At 40.0% G+C, this 27991-nt stretch overlaps 1 protein-coding gene and 1 long non-coding RNA gene across 3 annotated transcripts in view; one reads left to right on the top strand and one right to left on the bottom strand.

Moving 5' to 3' along the window:
• LOC138973899 (probable methyltransferase-like protein 24) overlaps positions 1–27991 on the bottom strand; it is an 85541-nt gene that overhangs the window by 46018 nt on the left and 11532 nt on the right. Inside the window, exons 1-2 of one of the 2 annotated variants that reach the window (XM_070346599.1) lie at positions 27574–27593; positions 14754–14859 (exon numbers count right to left, since the gene is read on the bottom strand). In XM_070346599.1, coding sequence (XP_070202700.1) covers positions 14754–14774 — 21 coding nt within the window. In that variant the 5' untranslated portion in view covers positions 14775–14859; positions 27574–27593. Of the gene's footprint in view, positions 1–14753; positions 14860–27573; positions 27607–27991 lie in introns of those variants that run through there. The other variant, XM_070346598.1, reaches the window with a different exon arrangement.
• LOC138973897 (uncharacterized) lies at positions 16248–17926 on the top strand. Its single transcript, XR_011458211.1, has 3 exons — positions 16248–16334; positions 16938–17049; positions 17439–17926. It is a non-coding gene; the product is annotated as an uncharacterized lncRNA (long non-coding RNA).

Raw genomic sequence — 27991 nt, forward strand, 5'->3', positions numbered from 1 at the left:
AAAGGTATTTATCGAAAAAAAGAAAAAAACGTCCGGGGATATCATACCCAGGAACTCTCATGTAGGATTTCATAAAGATCGGTCCAGTAGTTTAGTCTGAATCGCTCTACACACACACACGCACAGACAGACAGCCACACACACACACACACACACACACACACACACACACACACACACACACACACACACACACACACACACACACACACACACACACATACACCACGACCCTCGTCTCGATTCCCCCTCTACGTTAAAACATTTAGTCAAAACTTGACTAAATGTAAAAACGAAGCAACCGAAACGCATGTTGAACATGGTTTATCTTGTGAGATTGTTGTGTGTCAAACGCATTTGATCTGTGAATATTCATCACGTCAGGAGTATTACTCTGATTGGCTGACACAGGTCACGAGAATTCTTTGACTGACAGGCATAATCAGGTAGGAGCGCTCCAGATCCCATTGCAGCTGTTCTGTCTAATTCGCGGGATCGCTTCGAAATTTGTTTTGGTCGAATTAAACGATATCAGCATTCGCCTGAAAGGCTCATGCTTGATATCTTTTTTTCTCGACATGCCTGTTATTATTTGCTAACACTAGTCAGCATATTAGAAATAACTCATACTAGTTCCTCTCACCTACAGTCCCTTGATCACTTTTTGAGTCACTTGAGAAAAAGTGACTCTATGTAATCGGTCAGTGTTAGTCTGTCCGGCCGTCCGGCCGGCCGTCCGTAGACACCACCTTAACGTTGGACTTTTCTCGGAAACTATCAAAGCGATCGGGCTCATATTTTGTTTAGTCGTGACCTCCAATGACCTCTACACTTTAACGATGGTTTCGTTGACCTTTGACCTTTTTCAAGGTCACAGGTCAGCGTCAAAGGAAAAATTAGACATTTTATATCTTTTCTCGGAAACTATCAAAGCGATCGGGCTCATATTTTGTTTAGTCGTGACCTCCAATGACCTCTACACTTTAACGATGGTTTCGTTGACCTTTGACCTTTTTCAAGGTCACAGGTCAGCGTCAAAGGAAAAATTAGACATTTTATATCTTTGACAAAGTTCATCGGATGTGATTGAAACTTTGTAGGATTATTCTTTACATCAAAGTATTTACATCTGTAGCCTTTTACGAACGTTATCAGAAAAACAAGGGAGATAACTAGCCTTTTCTGTTCGGCAACACACAACTTAACGTTGGGCTTTTCTCGGAAACTATAAAAGTGACCGGGCTCAAATTTTATGTGAACGTGACTCATTGTGTTGTGAATAGCAATTTCTTCCTGTCCATCTGATGCCTCATATAATATTCAGAACTGCGAAAGTGACTCGATCGAGCGTTTGCTCTTCTTGTTATATTAATTTGGAAAGTGAAACCTACGTCAAGCTGCAAAATTCAGAATAAAAATCAAATTTGATCGTTCTTTCCAAAGACATGCAAAACGTCGTTCGACTTATAACTAGACGATTTTAAAGAGATCGTGGATTGTTCAGCAAACACACACACACACACACACACACACACATACGCGCGCGCGCGCGAGCACACACACACACTGACACACACACACACACACACACACACACACACACACACACACACACACACACACACACACACGTCATGTATCAAACCGAGTGTTAACCAGACGGGAAAGTCACTCCAATAAAGGAAGAAGCAACAAGAACGCCGAGGCGTGGATTAACCATTCAGTCAAGCGATTGCACGCTAAAAGATAACAGATATCAATTATTTTCGTAAATAAGCCTGATCTTCCGAGCGATGGTGATGATTTTGGGTTTGTGATATAGACACATTTCAAATCAATGTTGGTTTCTTTTGGGACTGTATTATATTTTGTAAATAAAAAAACACCCACTATAACAATAGAATCAGGTACCTTTTTCTATTAACTTAAAAAAAACACCAAACAACCGGGGTGGGCGTTTGCTAGGTAGTGACCCCTCTGCACAACTTTTGGTCAAAATTGGGGGGTGGGCGTTTGCTAGATACTGGGCGTTTGCTAGGGATTTTACGGTGCACGTATCTGCCTTTTATTTCCGTTATGAAGGGGTAGTAAGGTATGAGAATGCATCTGCAATGCATGCGCACCAGTCTTTATTGAAAACCACAAAATGATAACCCCATATACAGGGTGGTCCAAACAAATGTAGACAGTTTTGCGTGCCTGTCATTTCTGCTACAGGGCTCCCACCTATTCTTTTTCACCTGGAATGTCTCACACAAGCATGAAAGTTTAGTAAGGCACAGTTTTGTCTTCTTTGCAACATCATTTCTGGGCGTAGTTCAATAGTTCATCACATTCTCAATCCAAGCACCTCGTCCCCAGATCTTTCTCCTCCAGATTTCTTCCTCTGGGGGTACTTGAAGGAAAGGGTTTACCACAACAATCCACAGACAATACAAGCGCTAAAGAAGAACTTTCTTCGTGAAATCAGGAGGATTCCACTCGAGACCTTGGACAGAGTTATCAACAACTTCAATGTCCGTGTCGCAGCCGTAATCCAGAGACTGACGAGGTGCTTGGATTGAGAATGTGATGAACTATTGAACTACGCCCAGAAATGATGTTGCAAAGAAGAAAAAACTGTGCCTTACTAAACTTTCATGCTTGTGTGAGACATTTCAGGTGAAAAAGAATAGGTGGGAGCCCTGTAGCAGAAATGACAGGCACGCAAAACTGTCCACATTTTTTTGGACCACCCTGTATATCACAAACTATGCTAGCGCTCTCTTGCAGCTGGTACTGTCCCAATAAAGGTGTCAGGGATTGATCGGCCTTAGAATCTATATGTTTGACTCCCTGAAAACACTTCCTGACAGGTTATTACCGTTATATTGCCTAAGAAGAAAACGCTGTAAAATGTGTACAATATGCATGCGCTGTAAAATGCAAGCTTGAGCAAATTCTGGTGGGTGTGGTGTCGGTATCAGCTTGGCGATGTCGTTTACTTGACTGACAAGCTAAGCTAACCCGTCCCACCTCCCTTCCCTCTACTCGCTGTCAGGTTTCACATGTGTGTATGAGTGTGTGTAGGGGTGGGGGGCGGGTGGGGTGGGGTGGGTGAGCCTGTGTGCGTGTGTGTGTGTATACGTGCGCGTAAGTTAGTTAGTGTGTATGTGTGTGTGTGTGTGGGGTGTGGGTGAGTGTGTGTGTGCGTGTGTGTGTTTGTTTGTGTGAGTGTGTGTGTGTCTGTGTGTGTGTGTGTGTGTGTTTGTGTTTGTCTGTGTGTGTGTGTGTTTGTGTGAGTGTGTGTGTGTGTGTGCCTGTGTGTGTGTGTGTGGGTGGGTGTGTGTGTGGGTGTGTGTGTGTGTGGGTGGGTGTGGGTGTGTGGGTGGGTGTGGGTGTGTGTGTGTCAGTGTGTGTGTGTGTGTGTGTGTTCGCTATCCTAACCTGGCTATATTTCCATCATTTCCAAAAGCTGTGTCAGTAGTTTTCCCGGCTTCCACGTGGTCGATTGCAAAGCCGCATATTATGTTGGTGTTCATGCAGCAATGTCTGACTGACTCTTTATTGCGCAGCATATTAATTTTAAATCACAGCTGTTGTTCGTACAGAATCACGATCCATCCGGTTTTTTTATTTTTAGTTTTTTTTAACTTAATTCGTTTGATGCTTTCACACGTTTTGGGGAACAGTCGTGCACATTCACTGGCAATACCTGGTAACGGGCGAGTCGTCAATAAAGTTACCCACTCAAAACTGTAATGCATTGCAAGTGATGTGCAATGCATTTTTTTCGGGACATTGAACGTGGTTATATCGAGAGAGAGAGAGAGAGAGAGAGAGAGAGAGAGAGAGAGAGACAGACAGACAGACAGACAGACAGACAGACAGACAGACAGACAGACAGAGAGGGACAGAGAGACAGAGACAGAGAGACAGACAGAGAGACACAGAGAGAGAAAGACAGCGAGACAGGCGGCGAGACAGTGAGATAGAGAGAGAGAGAGAGAGAGAGAGAGAGAGAGAGAGAGAGAGGGGGGACAGACAGAGAGACAGAGAGAGACAGAGACAGAGAGATAGAGAGAGAGAGAAAAAGAGAGAGAGAAAGAGATAGGAAGAGAGAGAAAGAGAGATAAAGAGAGAGAGAGGGAGAAAGAGAAAGAGAGAGAGAGAGAGAGAGAGAGAGAAAGAGAGCGAGAGAGAGAGAGAGAGAGAAGAGAGAGAGAGAAGTGTGTGTTGCGTGAAGCGATATCAAACTATTAAAGCCAGTATGTTCTGGAAGATATATACACATATTGCTATTTCATATGTTACGTGGATTTCCATTGGTCAATTGGGAAAAACTGAGCTCAGTGCAAAAGTGATATCGACGACATTTCCGTCGATATCAGTTTTGATGTCGACGACCTCTTTATTGCCTCCCCACTTCAAAAACAAAAACACCTAAATTTAAAAACAAACAAATATATATGAAAATGTAATTATCCCAGAATTTAGTTGAGCAAGTGACTAAAGACTTTTTGAAAGGAAAGACATTTTAAAATACTGAAAAGTACAAGAAAAGAGTGAACAAAAAGAAATAATAATCAGAGGGAGGGATATGGAACAGCCAAAACTGAGACAAATACTTTTGTAATTTCTTTAAAGTAAATACAAAATGTCCAGAGAATTAGCAATATATCTAACATTGACTGACTGTGTGATGATATCTTCTGCTATTGGTCTGTTTCGACAGTGATATCAAAATCGAGACCGGAGGTCTCGATTTTGATATCACTGTCTCAACAGACCATAGCAGAAGATATCATCACACAGTCCGTCAATATTGGGTAATAGCCAAGCGGAAATAATCTTTCTTGTATTGAAATGTAAAGCTCGTTGAGCTGTTATCAGAGTTTACGCTTTACTCGGACGGGGACCACGTTTGGAGTCGCGTACCTAGCGAGTGATTGGACTATAAGCCAGGTCACATGGGAAAGCTTGCCTCAATGTTTCCAAGAGACACAATTCTTTTGTAACCTACACACGCCAGACAGAATTCGTCTATTTTCAACATTGTCAACAAAAAACATTTATGAACGTGTGACGATTTCACACGTGTGAGCGCCATTTTGAGTGAGACCAAGATAAAGAATATTTAATTCACAAAAGAATTATAGTACATGTATACGAACTTGCTTTATATATAAAAAAAAATATATTACATTGCAATAAAAAAAAAAATATGAAGCGGCAAATTTGATTACCCGTCCGTATGTCTCCTGCTACGTGCTATTGTGGACGAACACAACTGCTTTGAAGAGTTCGAAGGCGTAAAAAAACATCATAAAAAAAATTATCGTTCACGTATACAACAAAGGAATCGTGATTTCAATAAGTGGTGCTGCTTAAAGGCACAGTAAACCTCCCGTAAACCACCACAGATACTGTCAGGCTGTTACACACAGTACAAACACCATTTCATTTAAAGGCACAGTAAGCCTCCCGTAAACCACCACAGATACTGTCAGGCTGTTACACACAGTACAAACACCATTTCATTTAAAGGCACAGTAAGCCTCCCGTAAACCACCACAGATACTGTTAGGCTGTTACACACAGTACAAACACCCTTTCATTTAAACACTCACCGCTTGAGAACATTCTAGGTGCCCTCTGTAAAGAGCGAGCAAATTTAAAAAAAAAAATTGTTTGCGTAGTTTATTTTACCCCTGAGCCATCGTGAACCCGTGTGATCCAGTTTTCTTTTGTTCACAATTTAGTCGTCAGATTGTGATTTCAATGCGACTCTCTGTAAGCTTATCTGCAATAGCACGTTATTGTGTACCTCTAGCTCTGAATCTAAAACGCCACAAACGGCTGCGGACTAGAGCGGTGGCGGTTGACGGTTCAGAGGAACTGGCGCTAGGCACAACCGTCGTCTGCTACTAGAAAGACGTTCCGCGTGACACGTTTCCGGGCTTTTCTTTTTTCAAACTTCGAATTGTACTGATCTTGTCTTGATGGAAAAAATAATTCTTTTATGATTTAAGAATGTTTGTGTAACAAGCTGTCAATTTATTATTTAGATTTTAAAAGTTAGGTCTAGCACCAAAACGAGGCGCCTGATTGTCCGTTCGCATAGTAAACGAAAATAAATTCTTTGAAAATGTCTCACTCTCGACAGACAGCAGCCAGGATGTTCCCGTTCTGTGAGCGTTCAAATGGAAGTATGCCTGCACTGTATGTAGAGGCCCGGAGAGCTCAGTGATGGTTTACGGGAGGCTTACTGTGCCATTAATAAAGAATCAGCCGTGCAAGTATACAACACAAGAATCGTGATTTCAATAAGTGATGCTGCTGAATAAAGCATCAGCCGTGCAAGTATATAACATAGGAATCGTGATTTCAATAAGTGAAGCTAGCTGCATAACAGAACATCTGCCGCTTCAATAATTATTTGCTCACAATCAAACAGAAAACAAATGAAACAATGGTAAAGTACTGAAGTCACTCCACACCATTCAGTGCAACGCTGAACAGCGGACACATATCGACGTTGAAATTGTATGGCAACGGGATGTGTGCTGCAGATGAGATAAGATGATCAAAACACAATTGTGTTGCTGGGTATTGTCACGTTGTCGACTTCTCTAATACAAACAGGATGGAAGTCCTTGTGGTTTTCCTTGAAAAGAAAAATGGTGTGTGTGTGTGTGTGTGTGTGTGTGTGTGTGTGCTGTGTGTGTGTGTGTGTGTGTTTGTTTTATAACACCATGAAGATGTTGTAACAACTCGTAACTCACACTTACAAGGACAATAGCCTATATTATTACATAACAGGAAACACGGTTTTAGTTCAGGCGCATTTAAATTTGTAAAACATCACGAATACTGCGTGGCAGATCGTAACTTACACACGCAAGGACACATTATTTTATATTTCTTGACAAACTAATGTACAAAATGTGACCCTCCAGCACGAAACCCTGAGAACACACCGTGACACACACACACACACACACACACACACACACACACACACACCGTGACACACACACACACACACACATACACACACACACATACGTGTACGTGTCTGAGGGGGGGGGGATATCTGGACATTTGCAGCAAAGAAATATGTGTTATATCTGGACTTGTTTATTTCTAAAGCTACAGACACGGAGTGCGAGTGTAAACATGTGTTAGACTTTAAGAATACTTTTTGAGATTTAAAAACAACAACCCCACTCATTATTGAAAGTTACACACCCAAAAATAGAGATTCTGAAACACGTGTTATATCTGGACATCTGCCACCTAAAAGTGAGTGATAGCCGGACATATGACCGGAAAGCTGTAAATACTATCAACTTTATCAAAATGGCGTTACATATGCGTGGTAGTACAAAAAAGCTACCAGTAATCCCAAATTATTTTTTTTTGACAGGGACAAACCAAGGGGAACTTTAACGCCTTTCGGCGTATATTTTTGAGACAGATGTCTCCGCAGCTGATAGTTGGTAGCCTTTATTGGATGTCGTTATTCAAATGCAATCCGTCAGAGACAGAAAGCTTAGAAAGGAATTACGTTGTATTGTTTTCCTGCTTTGCCTGGCTCAGGTCGGGAAATTCAGGACCGAAATGACCCAAGGTGCAACTCATTCCTTTTGATGAGTTTCAAGTTTCTTAACAGTTTTCGCAGCTGTTGGTAGACTTTATTGGATGTCGTTATTCAAATGTATCCGTCAGAGACAGAGAGCTTAGAAAGGAATTACGTAATTGGTAGACTTTATTGGATGTCGTTATTAATTACAAACCGCCACAGACAGAAAGCTTAGAATGTTTTTGTTTTTGTGGGGTTTTTTGCGCATGAAAAGACTTCAGGCCAGATTTTCTTTACAAAACCGGGGAGGTAGGGTAGGGGAAGGTTTTTTTTGGTTTTTTTTTGAGCATGAAAAGACTAGGTGTCTAAAGCAGAGTTCCACTATACTTTTTGGTTTGAAACGTTCACAAATGCTTTGGGTATTACCAAATGTAGGCAACTAGATGCTACAATGAATATATATATATCGCAATAATTGATCATTTATGTCAAAAAGTGGAGATTTGTGCGCATGTTCGGGGTTATGCTCGATACAGACTAACACAGAACACCCAAACCCTAATGGGGAGCTGGGCCAATGTAAAAGCAATGTTTTGGCGTCAAAACATTTGTCAGATTGCTTCTAGATTTCTCTCAAAATTAATTAACTAGTTTAATCGATGTGCCAGCTCTGAGCAATAGCAAAATGGGCGGAGCTTAGGTTTGTTCCAGCTCTGACGCAATTCGCAAAACGGACAATATAAGGCCCGTATAGATGAAATATGTACTCCTGATGATAGAATAGCAAATATTTAACACTTCCTATCAGTGGATGCATCAAAGTGGTGAAATCTTCATGTTATGCGGCAAAAACGAAATGTTCCAGCTCTGAGGTGTTTGATCTCCCTTTCCCCGTCGCGATATAACCTTCTTGGTTGAAAACGACGTTAAACACCAAATAAAGAAAGAAAGAAAGAGCCGGGGGAGTAACGAGCTGATCCCGAATATATGATAAATGTTATGACCTTATGTTTTGAAATAAAGTCTTGAGACAGGGGTTCCACTGTAGCATACACAAGCTAGGGTATGATTTAAAGGCAAAAGTGTTTTTAAAAAAAAGTACAGGTTACTTACATTTTTTGGTGTAAGTTAGACACGAAACCAGCACAACATAGCAGAATGATAATACATGTATTTTGAAGGAATATGGAGCCTTGGAGGACAAAATAAACAACAACAACCACTACCACCACAGCATTTACTTTTTTTTTAATATCAAAGTTCTAAGAGAAGATTTTTTTTCTAAAAACTGAGCTTGATTTACAAAACCTGACTGATACAAAAGCATAAAATCCAATATATGTCAGCAAACATAAAAACAACAAAAATATTAGTTTTAATTTAAAATCTAGCTGTTCTAAATTCAAAATATAGTTAAAAAGCAACTTGCTCATGTAATAGTAATAAAACAACCTCATATTATGTTAAACTGGCGGGGATATAGCTCAGTTGGTAGCGCGCTGGATTTGTATTCAGTTGGCCGCTGTCAGCGTGAGTTCGATCCCAGGTTCGGCGGAAAATTTATTTCACAGAGTCAACTTTGTGTGCAGACTCTCTTCGGTGTCCGAACCTCCCCCCGTGTACACTACATTGGGTGTGCACGTTAAAGATCCCACGATTGACAAAAGGGTCTTTCCTGGCAAAATTGCTTAGGCACAGTTAATAATTGTCTACCTATACCCGTGTGACTTGGAATAATAGGCCGTGAAAGGTAAATATGCGCCGAAATGGCTGCAATCTACTGGCCGTATAAAATTTCATCTCACACGGCATCACTGCAGAGCGCCTAGAACTGTACCCACGGAATATGCGCGATATAAGACTCATTGATTGATTGATTGATTGAAACTGCGAAAAAAAAAGTGTGTGTGAACAGGGATTGTTACTCAGGTTGTATCCGGACAAACACAAAACACAAAAAGTAAGACAATGTGTGTTATATTCCGACATTTTGCTAAATTGTGAAAATGTAGGCAAATTCAATTATCTATATGTATTACACATTATTTCAAGCCTCCATAATTATTTTGGAGTGATTTTGAAGACGTGTTTTATTTGGACGTCGAATTAAAATTATGAGTCCAAGTAAAGCGCTAAATTTCGCGCGGGAGTCGAGCTATCCCACCATAAACACATACACACACACCGTGACACACACACACACACACACACACACACACACACACACACACACACACACACACACACACACCGTGACACACACACACACACACACACACACACCGTGACACACACGCACGCACGCACGCACACACACACACACACAAACACACACACACACACACACACACACACACACACACACACACACACACTACAACGTCTTTCCTTGTTCCTCTCTTCCGAAGTAGAATCTCTGACGTTAAAAGCGACACACAAGTTCGAGATGACGTACCAAGGTGAATAATGGCGTCACACACACGTTCTGTCGTGTCTGATGTATGTCTCAAGGAAAGAGACAAAGGATTGTCAGAATGATGGATGTTTGTTTCGCTGACTTAGTGACCTAGTCCTATATGCAGTGGGAGATGACTGCATGAATAGGGCATCCCGGCGTGCACTGATTGGTATCTTATATAATTAAGTCGCGACGTCCGAATCATTGTCAGCGACCGAGAAAGGGGTGACGGATTTTTTTTTTATAAGAATGTCAAGTTTTTTTACCACTAAATTGAATGTTACTTCCTTAAAGGCAGAGTAAGCCTCCCGTAAACCATCACAGATACGGTCAGGGTTTTACACACAGTACAAACACCCTTTCATTTAAACACTCACCAATTGAGAACATCCTAGGTGCCCTCCGTAAAGAGCGAACAATTTTCAAAGAATTTATTTTTGCGTGGTTTATCTTACCCCTGAGCCATCGTGAACCCGTGTGATCCAGTTTTCCCTTTTCACAATGCAGTCGTCATAGTTAGTCATTTGAATGCGACTCGACGTGAGCTTATCTACAATAGCACGTTTTTTTTATGCACGAAACAACGGCTGTGGTTCACAAGAACTCTAGCGATGGCTTTTGACTGTTGAGAGGAACGGCGATTTGCACTGATAAAAGTCATAAAACCGTCGTCTGCCACGACCCTTGCGTGACCCTGCTTCCGGGCTTTTCTTTTTTTAAACTTTCACAACTTCGAATTGTTCTGATCTTGTCTTGATGAAAAACGAATTCTTTTATGATTAAAGAATGTTTGTGTAACAAGCTGTCAATTTATTATTTAGATTTTAAAAGTTAGGTCTAGCGCAAAAACGAGGCGCCATTTTTCTTCAGGGCCAAGTCCACGAAAATAAATTCTTGGAAAATGTCTCACGCTCGACAGAAAGCAGCCAGGATGTTCCCGTTCGGTGAGCGTTCAAATGGAAGTATGCTTGTACTGTATTTAAACGCTCGAGGAGCTCTGTGATGGTTTACGGGAGGCTTACTGTGCCTTTAATGTTTATACTACAGCCAGTATTCGTGTATCATCATGTTCAGGGGAGTCTAGGCATTATGAATATATAATCATCCGAAAAAGGGGGCAGGGTCACCCAGATTTTGAAAAAAATCGGGTTTTTTGGCAAACACAAAAGTGTTTAGGCTTATTTTAAAGTTTGATTTCTCCTCTTTCAGACACTGTTTATTTTTTCTCGATACACAAAGGCATTCGTGAGATATGTGCTTTCAAAAAAGGTATGTGTGTGTGTCAACACAACACAAAATTACATAAAAAAATCTGCACGCGAAACTTTCATCAAAAATCGCGCATCAGACACACTCTGTTTCTCATAACTTTATTACATGTTTACCAATTGTCTTGAAATTTTGCACACTTATTCTTTGATGTGGTATCTATGGCCGGTACTAAAATCAAGCAGATTGAAAGTAAACAGAGAAAATACAGGTATTTGTCTTTTATTATTGTACTAATATTTTTTCGAAAATTTGGCCCATGCGTTATGATAACAGTTCTGATGAGTACAAATACGATTTTGGTACCAGCCACAGGCAAGACAGTCAAAAGCAGTCATGAAAAAAATCAGACATGCTGATAGAAATGCAAAGCCACTATGTTTCTGACAATTATGGCTTTTTATATTTTCGCACAATATAAAATATATGTTTATTATACATTTTTACTAAAAAAAGCAAAGTTATATCACCAATTAGACTGTACAGATTTATTTTAGAACCCTTCCTGTATGTCTTGGCCAAATTTGAAGTAAAAATACCCAATAGAACCTGAGATACAATTTTTTGCAATTTTGGTACCGGATTTTGGGTGACCCTGCCCCGACTGTAGAGTACACATCTGTGTACTCTACAGTCTCTGACTACTACATGTACTTTTTTTTGTTTTTACATTTAGTCAAGTTTTGACTAAATGTTTTAACATAGACGGGGAATCGAGACGAGGGTCGTGGTGTATGTGTGTGTGTGTGTGTGTGTGTGTGTGTGTGTGTGTGTGTGTGTGTGTGTGTCTGTGTGTCTGTGTGTCTGTGCGTGTGTGTGTGTAGAGCGATTCAGACCAAACTACTGGACCGATCTTTATGAAATTTTACATGAGAGTTCCTGGGAATGATATCCCCGGATGTTTTTTTTTTGTTTTTCGATAAATGTCTTTGATGACATTACATCCGGCATTTTGTAAAAGTTGAGGCGGCACTGTCACACCCTCATTTTTCAATAGAGTTGATTAAAATTTTGGCCAAGCAATCTTCGACGAAGGCCGGACTTCGGTATTGCATTTCAGCTTGGAGGCTTAAAAATTAATTTATGACTTTGGTCATTAAAAATCTGAAAATTGTAATTAAATTATTTTTTTTATGAAACGATCCAAAATTACGTTTATCGTATTCTTGATCATTTTCTGATTCCAAAAACATATAAATATGTTATATTTGGATTAAAAACAAGCTCTGACAATTAAAAATATAAAAATTATGATTAAAATTAAATTTTCGAAATCGATTTAAAAACAATTTCATCTTATTCCTTGTCGGTTCCTGATTCCAAAAACATATAGATATGATATGTTTGGATTAAAAACACGTTCAGATAGTTAAAAAGAATAGAGATATAGAAAAGCGTGCTATCCTCCTCAGCGCAACCGCTACCGCGCTTTTCTGGATTGTTAATTTCACTGCCTTTGCCACGAGCGGTGGACAGACGATGCTACGAGTGTACGGTCTTGCGGAAAAAAATGCAGTGCGTTCAGTTTCATTCTGTGAGTTCGACTGAGCTTGACTAAATGTTGTATTTTCGCCTTACGCGACTTGTTTCTTTTTCTTTTTCTTTTTCTTTTTTTTTAACTACCACTAGTTTTGGGGAGTTACAAATGCTTTGTTTTTAAATTCTCTTTTTTCCCCCACATGTATAATCTTTGCATGACAGGACGGAGACCAGGAAACAGAATCACAAAAGAGTACATACGTTTGACAAATACAAAACACAGTGTGTGTTTGTGTGTGTGTGTGTGTGTGTGTGTGTGTGTGTGTGTGTGTGTGTGTGTCGTGTGTGTTTGTATGTGTATGTGTGTGTGTATGTGTGTGTATGTGTGTGTGTATTGTGTGTATGTGTGTGTGTGTGTGTGTGTGTGTGTGTGTGTGTGTGTGTGTGTGTTCATGTGGAGGGGGGAGGGCATGGCTTGATGGTCGCGGTATAGAGTAAATAAAAATACATTAAAAAAACAGCAACAAAACAAAACACGGTAGTTTGTACTAGCGGTTGCTTCCTGCCATGCAGACACATTCATCAAGTTGTCTTATCAAATACATTTTTTACAACACGATTTTACACAAAATGGATGTGTCACACAAACGACTGATCTAACTGTGCACCTGGCACGGCCTACTTGTGATGTTTTAACACAACGCCCTAGGCGACTCAATATTAATTCAAGGCACACTTTGTCCTGAGTAAACCGTTGGACTCATCATTTTGACCCTGTGTAACACGAGAAAATTACTCCCACGAGATGTTTACTTCGGAGTGAAAATGTCGTGAGAAAATGTTACTCCTTTTACGAAAAAAATACTCCCCTATTACACGAGAAAATTAATCCCACGAGATGTTTACTCCGGAGTAAAAATGTGGTATGAAAATGTTACTCCCTTTACGAAAAAATTACTCCCCTATTACACGAGAAAATTAATCCCACGAGATGTTTACTCCGGAGTAAAAATGTCGTATGAAAATGTTACTCCCGTTAGAAAAAAAATACTCCTCTATTACACGAGAAAATTAATCCCACGAGACGTTTACTCCGGAGTAAAAATGTCGTATGAAAATGTTACTCCCGTTAGAAAAAAATACTCCCCTATTACACGAGAAAATTAATCCCACGAGACGCTTACTCCGGAGTAAAAATGTCGTATGAAAATGTTACTCCCTTTACGAAAAAATTACTCCCCCATTACAAGAGAAAATTACTCCCCACCATAGGTGTGTTCCGAGTAAACAGTTCATACAAAACTTGTACAACCCCTGACGAATAAATAACGAATAAATGACTCCACCCTAATATGAGCAATTTACTGCTCACGCCAGGTGTACGCAACTTTTACTCCCATGTCCCCTGTTAGTCCTTTCGCTTTGTAAATTGTAGAAGTTTACTTTGATGTATATTACTACTTGATTATTTTGGCATTGTGATCAGAATTAATAAGTTGTGCATGTTTTTATGAAGCGCTTAGAACTGTTTTACGATTTGTGTCATGTAAGTATTCTCATTATTATTACTATTATTTAATTAATTCATTCAAATTCCAACTCACCGGTTAATGATTTTGGGGTATTTGACCGAGAGGAGGGGTTGCCTTATCTTATGTGAAATCCCTACCAAATAAGATAGCGTGGGTAGGGTACTATTTGTGCTCAATGGGAATGTTTTGATGAATTTTTTTAAGTAAATTCTACTAATGGATTATTAGGAAATTAGTTCATCAACAAATTGAACCTTATCATACCAAGCAACCAGCCTGTTCATTTTTGATGTTTGACCAAGTGGAGGGGTGGCCTTATCCTATGTTAAAGCCTGGCCCGATCTAGGATGGTCAGCCGAGCTGTTTTCACGCGGACAAGGAGTGAGCATTTAAATGTTGAAACAGTAGCAATCTGCACAATCAATTTAGCAACAAAACACCAAACACTAACCTCACCCTGCAGACGAGGCATCACGTTCAGTGTTTATGTGTGGAATATGCCTCCAGAAGAAGAAAGAGTGTATCCCTTGTAAAATCCTGGACTAATCTCGTGTGGTCTACACGGGACGGCAGGTAGTTTAAAAGACACAGAGCATAATTAGTGTGTGGCAACGTACGTGCCACTGGCTCGACTAGCTAGGGCCGTGCAACAGCGTCAGAATATATACATAATTATTTACCATCCACTCGTTCTGACTCCTAAGCTCCTCCCACCTTCACCTACTCGCTCTGTCACACCCAACACCCCTACATACACACACGCATACGCACTGCGTCAGCCTGTGCACACACATACACACACGTGACCACGCTCACACACACACTCAGTCACACTCACGCACGCACGCACGCGCACACTGACACACACACACACACACACACACACACTCACACATACACACGCACACATACACACGCATACATACAGGCGCACGCGAACACGTACACACACACACACACACACACACACTCACTCACATACACAATCACACACACACTCACTGACCCACACACACACACACCCACACACACACACACATCCACGCACACAGACACACAGACACACACACACACACACACACACACACTGTACGGTCATCCCCTACAACAGGATGTAAAGTATGCAGCTACACACACACACGGGCGCGCATCTTTCGCCATACACATGCGCTGTAACACTGGCGTCATTAATTATAAACAGACGTGACGCAGACTGAAACACAGACATATAAAACCCGGCGTTGCAATACTTGGTCTTACACTGCGAGTCATAACAAACTAGGCCAATGGGTTAAAGTGCAGACGTTTGTGGCGAGGCCGTTAAACGTTTGTCATCAAAAAATTCCCAACCTTGGGCAATTAAAGATTCTGTATTCTGTATTCTGTAACGTTAAACCAGTTACATGACCGCAAAGGCCATCTATTCCCCTGCCATATCAAGCGTAGAGTCTGATTTTACATAAAGTGGTGTCTACACAGTGTAACCTGAAACACAATGGAAACCCCTCGAAATCACATTCACAAAAGCAAGGTTTCTGCGTTAAAAAGCGACACAAAATCAGAACAGTTAATACGGAACAAGTTGTGCACGCCATTGGACATAACATAGTGGGGCTCGTATGTTGCAGACGCACTCATAAATCATTCACATCTTGCAACAAACATCATACTTTGTGATATTGTTCTTTATAATTATTTAAGGGATTTCAGATACAGAGCCACTTCAGAAATCGGTTTTTTTGTCTTTGATATGGAATAAAAGGCTGCATTTACAGCAGACGAAATTCGTACCAAAAGCGCTCAGCAGTAAATATTCCCAACTCAGCAAATGTAAAATTCAATGGTTTTCCATGCACCAGAAGTTGTCTGCTGATAACACATGCATGACATAAATACTCTCATGGGTATTTTTGTGTTCTGGTATTTAATTTGATCGTTTTTAGAATTTTATATATCCGCAGCATGAAAATTCAAGATGGCGGCCTCCGCAACATTGCGTGTTTTGATTTGAGCGAAAACAACGTTTCTGAAGGTAAGTTTTCAAGAATACGCATCCATTCACCAATGTCACATCATTTTACTGTTTAATTCTCCCCTGGGGTCTGTTATTCATCGGGTGAAGCGCTGAAATGCAGAGACTTTGTTTAATCTTGCAATAGCTCATCAGCTGGATTGTGATGCTGATAGATCTAGATCTATCTGTTGATTACAAGTAAGGAAATCATGATCGCCACGCTGGTGATTTTAAACAGATTAAACGAACTTTGAATAAAGGGCGAGGAGAAAGAGATTGTTCATGGTATAATAAATGATTAGTCCTGCCTACGTTAAGGACTTCCATAAGGTGGGGAGGGGTAGAGTCAAAAACTGAGTGAGGGTAGGCCAGATAGTAGGATGACCAGCTGGAGATAAAAACACTCCACTCCCCATGTCTTTACAGTGTTGTGATCAAACTTTCAAAGACGGTAGGTAACAGACAAAAGCATACAGTGTATGCTAATCAAATGAGATAAGTGGTTTTGAAAAATGAAGAGGTACCGCTCTTTGAGTTTTACAATTTTGGTTTGTTGCTTGTTTCTCATCCTTTTGCTTATTTTAAGTTGACCGTGCATTGGTGTGAATTTTATTTTTACAGGATATATACAAGAGTTACACCACATGCCGGTTCCTGGGAACAAGCGTTCTGCATTTATTCCGGTGCCACAGAAGGGAGCCGATTTCACTAGTAGTAGTACTACTGTATCAAGGTTTGTTACCTAATACATCTTAACAGTAAGATATTTTTATTTGTATTAATTGGAACATGTTTGCACATCATTTGTAAGCGACCTCTGTGAATTTGATGGGTTTAACGTACGAACCCTCACTATGGTCAACATTCTGTTAGCGACTGTTTGAAGCGAATAAATGTAGCGGTCAGAAAGATTCCAGAATCAGTTGGGTCACTGGAAACTGTGTTTGTTTGTTTTTTAACCTGAAACAGTAAGAATTATACGAATTCATGAAATACAATTTTCTTTCATTTTGGTCTGTTGTGTGAAGACTTGCTAACCCGGCTTTGACCGACTCTCTGAGATAGTAAACATTATTCAAATACATTCAAATAAAAATGTCACTTTTCATCTTTTGTGTGAAGGGTACCCCAGGCTGATTTCCTGCACCATGGATGTAGAGGAGGCCAGACAGTCTGCTTCTCATTCCAGCTGTGTTGCGTTTTTTTCTGCTCGTGAAGTGTATCGCCACATTGCCAAAGCCATTGGCCAAGAGAAGTCACCCTGTCTGCCCATTTTGCATAGCCTTACAGGCTGTGACACTATGTCGTTCTTCAATGGTATTGGGGAATCAGAAGGCTTGGGAAGTATGGCAAGCATTTGAAGACGTCACTCAAACTTTCTTCAGGTTGTCTGCTCCTCTTTGTAAGCTGAGTACCACTGACAGGGCAGCACAAGAGCTTTTTGGTGTACATTTGTAGGACAAAACCAGCAACGTACTGGGTGTAAACAGTGCTAGACGGTACCTCTTCAGTAAAAAGAGCTGCCAAATTGACCATAATCCCCTTACAAGTGAGGTGCTGCTGCAGGACATGAGATTGAGAAGAGCCATCTACCTATTAGACTTCCAAACTCTGTGGGCTGGCAGTTCAAGGCTGGAAAGTGGGAGTCATTCTGGACGAGCTTTCAAGAGGTATCCAGCGTGTGCCGAGAACTCATGAGGTGTGCCTGCAAGAAGAGCTGTACAACAAAACGCTGCAAATGCTGCTAAGAAGGACTGCAGAGCACAGCTCTCTGCAAATGTGCTTGCATGCCTGTGAAAACTGTCAGCATCTAAACTGTGCAAAAATATTATTGCACCCATTTTCATACCCCAACTCAAACTTTTATTCCTGTGTCATTTTATTCAAACTGTCTATGCCATTAAAGGCTCGCATCTTCGCTATCTGGCACATTTTTTTTTAACATCATCATTTACGCCGTCAAAATAAGGATACCTTGACGTGACAAAGAGATGTGACAAAAACTTCGGGTACCTTTTAAAAAGCCGACGACAATTCCTGAGGCACAACTGGGTCACTGTTGAATACGAAGAGAAAGTCAACTTGATTATCCATCCAGAACAGGTTGTTTTATTTCGCCATCTTGCATATTTCTAGTGTTGTGCCATTGTACCTACTGATGTATGTGTCGATCTCACGGATGAGATGTTTATGTGTCAAATTTGAGGGATACCCAAGTCAACTAAAATCCATGTATTTTAGCAATGACCAAGTGGGTTGCGTTGAAACTTTCAGGAATGTGTGTCTACGCACGAGGCATAGTTCAACCGTTTGAGTACACTTTCAAATCTTCACGAAATAATATTTTAAAAACTGCCACAGGTTTGTTGACTTACATCCCACATATTTTTGACTTCGCATGTATATATATATGACAGATGGTTGTTTCAAGTACTGCCAAAGTTTCTTTTGAGTATAGACACTTGCCGGAATGTGCTAGTTGTGTAAACACATGAGAACAAACAACGTTTTCGAAATACAGCGATTATGAATTTTAGTCGACTTTTGAGTTGATACATTACATTTTTATCAGTTTTATTTTGGGGGTACCCTTATTTGGGCGGCGGTCAAATAACCCATGTAAAGGCCAACTTTTATCTTAAAAGTGTCCCAGTTAGCCAAGTTGAGTGCCCTCAATAGCATACATTGAATATAACAGCACAGGAATGAATGTTTTTGTTTTGGTATGAAAATTGGTGCAATATATTTATTTTTGCACAGTTTAGGTAATCCACAAATTCTTCAACCCTGCCACCCACACCGTCCAATCATTCTCAGCACCAACAATACATGTATTGTTTGTTTAAAAATGTGTTTGTGTTAGTTTCTATTGCAAGAGAATGTCTTGTAGCATCAAAAATGCCTAAATACCCTTTTATTGGCGGCCATTTTGAAAATTGTAAAAAAACTACTGATTTCTTAATTTTTTCACGGTGGCTCTGTATCAGGTTTTGTTAAGCAAAAGCAAATGTCCATTTACGCCAAATTTGCTGTTAATCACATGAAGTGAAATATGCCTAACATACCCAACCGTTTATACTGGCGGCCATTTTGAAAAATTGTTTAAAAACTACCCATTTTTTTATTTTTCGCGATGGCTCTGTATCAGGTTTTGTTAAGCACATAAAACTCTTCATATTTGCTTAATTTGGTGTTTGTTGCATGATTTGAATGATTTTGCAACATAGGAGCCCCACTAACAATCAAATGCGTATCTAAAATAGTCAGTTGTGTTCCACTATCTTGTCTGACAATGACGTCATGGCATGCTAAACGGTGTCAACAATTGTTTAACGTCAATTTAAAAACAAAATGATTGGAAAATGTAGTTGCTGCACAGTGCGGTCTCACATTTTGCAAAGGAGGAAAAATAAAGAAAATCACATGGCTTGCTGTGTTATACCAGATTTACACGAATTGCTTTTTTAAATATTGAACTGCGAGCGAAAGCGAGATTTTCAATATTTGAAAAAGCAACGAGTAAAGTTTTATAAACATCTTTCCAGTACGTTTGTTGGAACTGTTGTCCGCGCGCACAAACACACACACACACACACACACACTGACACACACACACACACACACACACACACACACACACACACACACACACACACACACACACACACACACACAGTTTTGGTCGTATCAGTCACTCAAACATTTATTAGTATAGGGTAGAACAAAAAGATTAAAGATAGCAGAAGTTAGTACTAATCGCCTTGAACAATTTGCCTTCTTTAGCACTATACAAAAGTTGCTTTAATTCTTTTTAAATGATTAAAAACGTCCTCCGCTAGCCCCTCGGCCGGACTATACAACCCTTTTCTGTTTAAACTGCCGTGTTAATCACAAGACGCATTTCTAGTAGGCTCCAAGCCAGCTAGGCCTACCGTGCACCCCCCTCAGGATTCAGCTTCATTAGGCTAGAGATATTCATTGGGGTCTACTGAACACGTTTTAACAAGTTCGCCACGAAAAAACTCATTCCCACTACTAATTATGCCCCTTTGTTTAAGGGTACCCCGTCGAACGCTAAATTTATCTGTGCAATCACAACAATGCACAGCTGCAATGAATGAACAGAGAACCACATTTTTGAAATCAAAACAGTTAAGTTGATCATTAATCTTGTAAAAAATACCCATTACAGTGTTCAATGTTTGATAGGTTGGCTGTAGTGATGCTTGATAGGCGCGAACCGTCATTTTCACAGTGCGCAAAGCTTGTCAACTTTGATAAGAAAAAGGTTTCAACAAATTTGGGTTTTCTGTTTCATTTTTTAGAAACTACAATGCCTTTGGATCATTTCAAGCCCCATTTGGAATTCCTGAGAGGATTTGTTGCGACACCAGATGAGATATTTCTCCCCTACCCCCTAAACGTGAAATTTTAGGAAAATGTCAAAAACATTTTTCATCAAATATCCATTATAACTTCTCACTGTTTTCAAATCAAATACCAAAAGTAATCACATTGACGACCAAAACAGTTCCTTTGTCCATCTTTTAACAGAACTACAACATTATTATTCTCTTCTCAAGACTGAAATGTAAAAAATAAAACAAAGTGTTCAGATATAGACATCTAATCTAACTGTCCCTTACATATAATTGCTCTTGCTTCATTGTTTCCATATATATACAAGGTAGATTAACATAAGAAAGACAATCTAAGAACTAATGTTTCTTCATGTAAGTGCAGAATGTTTGTTCATAAATGCAAATGTCTTATGAATCAATTTCAGCTTTATAGAAATAACATGAAAAAGTAATTCCAAAGAACTTTTTCTTTCAAACACACACACACACACACACACACACACTCAACACACTCACACACACACACACACAATCTCAGACTGTTTTTGGAGCAAGAAAGTCAAGTTCACAGTCCTGACAAGTTAGTCCGATTCACATTTCAAGTGAATCGTCCAGTCCATTAAGGAACAGTGTTGCCTTCTCCCCCTTCTCTCCTTCCTCGTTGGCCTCATTGAGCAGGCTATCAATAACACACTGTCAGTGAGAGAACCAACTCTTTATTTTCTTCAGTCCACAGAGGCTCAAGGATTCTATTCTAACTGTCCCCTACATATAATGCTCTTGCTTCATAGTTTCCATATTAAAGATAAATTAACATAAGAAAGACAATCTAAGAACTACTCTTTCTTCATGTAAGTGCAGAATGTTTGCTCATAAATGCAAATGTCTTGTGAATCAATTTCAGCTTCATAGAAATAACATTAACAAGTCATTGCACCGAATTTCAAAGAACAGTGGTGCCTCTTCCTCCTTATCTCCTTCCTCGTGAACCTTATTGAGCAGGCTATCAATAATTGTCTGTGAGAGAACCAACTCTTCATTTTCTTCAGTCCAAAGAGGCTCACGGATTCCATTGTTCAGCATCCTTCCATGAGTGACCATCAGCGGGGTTGGGAATCTCTGGGAGTGGCAGGTGAGCGCGCTTCCATGTGGCTGTCTGGTAGTTGGCCCTTCTTGCATGTTGTTTGAGGCTTTTGTGGCAGGGCAGAAATGTGAGCAATGTGATTACTCCTATCCGGCCAGCATAATGCAAGAGAATGAAGAACACGTCGCTCTCTGGGCCTCTTTATTTGATGGTCTTTTGATCAGCTATTTTATGAACAATTTATGGCTTGTCCTTGATTTTAAACATGATCAACTAGTGTCAGCTGCCACTCATTATTTCTTTTAAAGTTCCGGAACCCCTGTAACCCCCCCCCCCTTAATCCGCCTCTGTATATATGACATTAGAGTTCCTTAATTTCCCTTATCAGAAGAATGAATGAACGAAAACAACTGCACTCCGGCGAAACTACCGGAATGTTCCAGAACCCAAGGGAGGTAACTCTTGCTTTGTATCCATGTAAAGAAGGTGACTCTTGTCTTCTTATGAGAGCATAATTTAATTTATCTTTCTTATTGGGTGTTGAGAGTTGAAGTTCTGGTTCTGCTGCTTCATAGAATTTGTCCGAAAATAACTTTGTTAGGTGTGGCATAGTAAGAGCCCCTTTTAGTGACCAAAGCTTTTTTCTCTAGCAATTCGCTCGCTATTGACCGGCCCGCATTACGACGATCAACTTTGTCTGATGTGTATCAGAGACTTGTACTTTACAGTCTCTGTGTCTATGTTATGCAGTGTGCTCTCACTATGATACCCTTATCTTTCGCAAATATGCACATCAGAGCAACGAATCTCCGCCGATTCCTTGCCGATCACTGGCATCTGATCATCAAATAAAACACCTTTCTCATCGAATGTATATAAATCATCATAATATGATTGTACTTCCTTTATTATTTGCGGCCCTATGCTCCACAGGGAGTCTACAGGAATAAGTCAAGTCAAGTAAGTCAAGTCCTTTATTATTACATGTCTAATTTGTTTTAAATTACAAAAATATTCACCGTCCGAAATCCATTTTGTACGGATTCTTATAATCATTCCGTCAATTTTCTTTTGTCGAATTGCAAAATAAACAAAATATTTTCACTAAAAGTTGTCTCTAAATGTTTAATTTCGTCCACCAATTTACTTTCCCGCTGTACGCTTTCTTTCTTTTTAAAGGATGCTTATGTCATTTTGTTGACAACATGTGTAAATACATCGGTCCGTGCAAATGGAAACAAATATGAAACGTTTGTTCAGTCACACACCACTACATTTTAAGTTGCTGTTAATTGGTCTGTGGCTATATAGCCTGCTGTTTCCCAAAAGCTAATCATCAACCATTACCCAACAGCCTCCATTCTTCTCTCGTTTAGCATTGTCCTCAGATACATCAGCAAGCAAAGTGCAAAAGCACGCAAAACACTTAGATGGTTTTGTCTCTCGCTGCGTGCACATTGTTGTCAGTTACGAGCTGCCAGCTTTATCATTCGACTAACAGCGTGGCGTCCATCAGGAACATTTTCCATTTTTATGTAATATTTTAATGGACAAAAAAGTGCTGTTATTGTTATTATTATGTCACAGGTGCAGAGAGAGAGAGAGAGAGAGAGAGAGAGAGAGAGAGAGAGAGAGAGAGAGAGAGAGAGAGAGAGAGAGAGAGAGAGAGAGAGAGAGAGAGAGAGAGAGAATTGAATTGAATTGAATTGAATTGAATAGAACTTTATTTCAAGGATTAAGATTTAAGGCTACGCCTTTTCTTACAATCTGTCCTTGGGACGCACAGACACACAATGATAAAATTGCAAAAATGAAAAAGTTAAAAAGTTTACCAACAAAAGGTGGTCAGAAAACTTCAGCAAAACAGTCTAAGAGTGAGTGAGTGTGTGTGTGTGTGTGTGTGTGTGTGTGTGTGTGTGTGTGTGTGTGTGTGTGTGTGTGTTTGTGTATGTATGTGTGTGTGGGTGTGGGTGTTTGTTTATGTGTGTGTGTGTGTGTGTGTGTGTGTGTGTGTGTGTGTGTGTGTGTGTGTGTGTGTGTGTTTGAAAGAAAAAGTTCTTTGCAATGACTTTTTCATGTTATTTCTATAAAGCTGAAATCGATTCATAAGACATTTGCATTTATGAACAAACATTCTGCACTTACATGAAGAAACATTAGTTCTTAGATTGTCTTTCTTATGTTAATCTACCTTGTATATATATGGAAACAATGAAGCAAGAGCAATTATATGTAAGGGACAGTTAGATTAGATGTCTATATCTGAACATTTTGTTTTATTTTTTACATGTCAGTCTTGAGAAGAGAATAATAATGTTGTAGTTCTGTTAAAAGATGGACAAAGGAACTGTTTTGGTCGTCAATGTGATTACTTTTGGTATTTGATTTGAAAACAGTGAGAAGTTATAATGGATATTTGATGAAAAATGTTTTTTTGACATTTTCCTAACATTTCACGTTTAGGGGGTAGGGGAGAAATATCTCATCTGGTGTCGCAACAAATCCTCTCAGGAATTCCAAATGGGGCTTGAAATGATCCAAAGGTATTGTAGTTTCTAAAAAATGAAACAGAAAACCCAAATTTGTTGAAACCTTTTTCTTATCAAAGTTGACAAGCTTTGCGCACTGTGAAAATGACGGTTCGCGCCTATCAAGCATCACTACAGCCAACCTATCAAACATTGAACACTGTAATGGGTATTTTTTACAAGATTAATGATCAACTTAACTGTTTTGATTTCAAAAAAGTGGTTCTCTGTTCATTCATTGCAGCTGTGCATTGTTGTGATTGCACAGATAAAATTAGCGTTCGAGGGGGTACCCTTAAACAAAGGGGCATAATTAGTAGTGGGAATGAGTTTTTTCGTGGCGAACTTGTTAAAACGTGTTCAGTAGACCCAAATGAATATCTCTAGCCTAATGAAGCTGGATCCTGAGGGGGGTGCACGGTAGGCCTAGCTGGCTTGGAGCCTATAGGTTTACATATTTCCCCTACATAGGCTACGTGAGAGATACCACTCATGAACTAACAATATCGTTCAAACCACAGTTCGTGTGAATGAGGTCATGTCAAACCAGTCTGGCAGGACCTGATTTTCCACTACTCATGATGTCGAAGTCACAGAGACATCGAACATCATTAACCTTGAACGGTTGAAAACGACGTTAAACACCAAATCAAAAAAATTAAAAAAGTATTAAAAATTTTTTTTTTTAAATCGAACATCATTCTGGGAGCACGTTTGCGCTTGCTGTTTCCCCTGAAAGGATTTTGAGAACGTACACGTCACGCGAAGTGTGTGTGTGTGTGTGTGTGTGTGTGTGTGTGTGTGTGTGTGTGTGTGTGTGTGTGTGTGTGTGTGTGTGTGTGTGTGTGTGTGTGTGTATGTGTGTGTGTGTGTGTCTCTGTGCGTGCGTGTGTGCGTGCAGGCATGCAGGAAAGCGTGTGTGTTTGTGTGTCTCTCTGTGCGTGCGTTCAGTTCATGCATGCGTGCGAGAGTGTGTGAATGTGTGTGTGTGTCTCTGTGTGTGCGTGCGTGCGTGTGTGTGTGTGTGTGTGTGTGTGTGTACATGTGTTGGTTTTAAAAGTGCGACAGGGTACTTGTTTTTGAATTGATCACTATTTTCATTGAAAATAATTCATCGAATCATTTTCCTGCACAGTTGTACTCGGTAGGCGGCTTGGCGTACGTTCACCTCACATATTTGACTGTAGCTTGTCTCCTATCCTCAAATAGCACTTCGTTACCCCTTGCATGGCTCCTTCGTTCTCATAAATCCCTAGAATCCCCTATCGATGCTGAATACGACCTGTTTTGGTGAAAAAAGCACATCTCTACCTTCCAAACCCATTGCGCAGTCATTTCTCGAGCTCAATCGCCAACATTTTCAGCTTTGAAAGCAATTTTCAGGAAAGTACCAACCGCTCTTAGACGTGTTATGCCTTTGGAAACAAATCGTGTCGTTGCTGTAGCAGTATGTTACCTTTAATCTGGACAGAAACTAAAAACTTGAGATTAAAACGTCAAAGTTTAGTTCTAACCGCGCTAAGCTCAGCGTTCAACAGCCACTCAGCGAGAATTGGCGAGTGAAGCGAGTGGGGCGAGGAAGTAGCATTGCTTGGGCAATTCTCGCCGCGAGGAACGCTAGGATTAGGCTGTTTTCCCCTCTGCATTAATGAAGTTTCCTTTGTGGAATATTTTCTAACATAGCATAGACATTTTGTCTCAATCTGCCCCGCAGTCGTGTTGATTGAGCGAGTGCAAGAACGCGACTACGAATTTGGAGAAAGCCAAGAAAACTCGCGTTTTCATTGTGTGTGTGTGTGTGTGTGTGTGTGTGTGTGTGTGTGTGTGTGTGTGTGTATGTGTGTGTGTGTGTGTGTGTTTGTGTGTGTGTGTCTATGTGCATGTGTGTTTTGCCAGGGTTGTGATCGCTACTTTTTAAAAAGTAGCCGCTACTTCTCCGCTACTTTAGTAAAATTTGTAGCCGCTACATTTCCGCTACTTTTTTACACAAAGTAGCCGCTACTTTTCCGCTACTTTTCAAAAAGTAGCCGCTACTTTTTCCGCTACTTTTAACTCCACACAAGCAGTAAACACAGAACAAGAAATCAAAGTCAGAATACATTTTATTTACAAAAATCTTCACTAAAAAACAAAAGTTAAAACGAGGTTAGGAAGAGGTTTTTCCACACGAGAACACTTTCGCAGGAGCGCAACCCAACAAGCATTTAAATAAAAACTTGTCTTCCTTCTCCTCGATGAAAGCAAAGCTTGCTAAAAAATTATCTAAAAAACTCGGTAATACACGTCCGGCTGCCATCGTTTGCTCTTGAGAATGAAGTGTGAACTGAGTGTGAATGATCGATCGATCATTGAGTAGGCCTATCGCGATTCAAAACAATGTAACTTCCGGTGTAACTTCCGGTGAGTATTCGCCGAAAACACTCGTTAGCAGCTCATAAATCTGTGACCACGCGATCAACACAAATGTCCCTAAAAGATTACACATGTAGCGGAATTTGTAGCGCAAAATCGCTATTCGCTACAAAAAAATAAGTAGCGCCGCTACTATTTCGCTACTTTTACAACTTTCGAAAAAAAAAGTAGTTTACCGCTATTCGCTACTTTTTTTTGTAGCGGCGCTACATTTTGTAGCGGAAAGTTCCGCTACATCACAACCCTGGTGTGTGTGTGTATGAGTGTGTGTGTGTGTGTGTGTGTGTGTGTGTGTGAGTGTGTGTGTGTGTGTGTGTGTGTGTGTGTGTGTGTGTGTGTGTGAGTGTGTGTGTGTGTGTGTGTGTGTGTGTGTGTGTGTGTGTGTGTGTGTGTGTGTGTGTTCAGTAAGATGCAATAAAATACAGTCTCTTCAAATTAAATAATATAATGACAATTGCCCTCACTGGGTACACTTTCAGCTGAATAGGTTCGAATCCCTGATCAAACAACAACAACAACAACAACAACAACAACAACAACAACAACAACAACAACAACAACAACAACAACAACAACAACAACAACAACAACAATAAAATATTTATTTTCTAAATCGAAAACAAGATTGGTTAAACTCATGAAACGTTTCGTATTTCAAAACGAAACATTCACGTCAAAGTTTTGTCAATGATGACATTTCGTCAAATTGGCCTTTTTTAAAAAGATGATGCCTCGTTCTGGAATGTTCGCCGTTTACCCCCAACAAAGCCCAATGCCTATACATGCAAGTAAACAATAGCTCTCAAATAAGCTATACAATAAAAATTTAAAAAAACTTTTCAAAACAATAGTATTTTGAGTGAACATCGTACCTGTAACGGTGCAGTAGACATCTGAATTAGCATCTGCAAAATATTTATTTTATAGTTGATCAAAATACGTGGTTGAAAAAAGATGGAAAGCCATTCAACATCGAGTTTGACTTCACACATAGACTGTAGGAGATAACAAGACCAAGCTTGTTTATTAGCGGAATGAAAGTTGGAGCCTCATCGGCGTAACATTTTTATTTTCTTTCTGCCTTTCTTTGTTTCCTTCTCCTTTTTTACATTTAGTCAAGTTTTGTTATCTTTGAGGAATTGGGATTGCCTTCTGAAAGGTCCGAGCAAACTGCGCACAACATTTAAGAACTTTTTTTTTTTTAGAAAATCAAACATCTTCCCAGGGTGCGAAGTTAAAGAAACAAAAAGTAGGCAACAGTGGGGGTGGGGGTAGGGTCAAACACAGCAT

Source organism: Littorina saxatilis, linkage group LG8 (assembly GCF_037325665.1).
Source record: "Littorina saxatilis isolate snail1 linkage group LG8, US_GU_Lsax_2.0, whole genome shotgun sequence".
NCBI classification, from domain to species: domain Eukaryota; kingdom Metazoa; phylum Mollusca; class Gastropoda; order Littorinimorpha; family Littorinidae; genus Littorina; species Littorina saxatilis.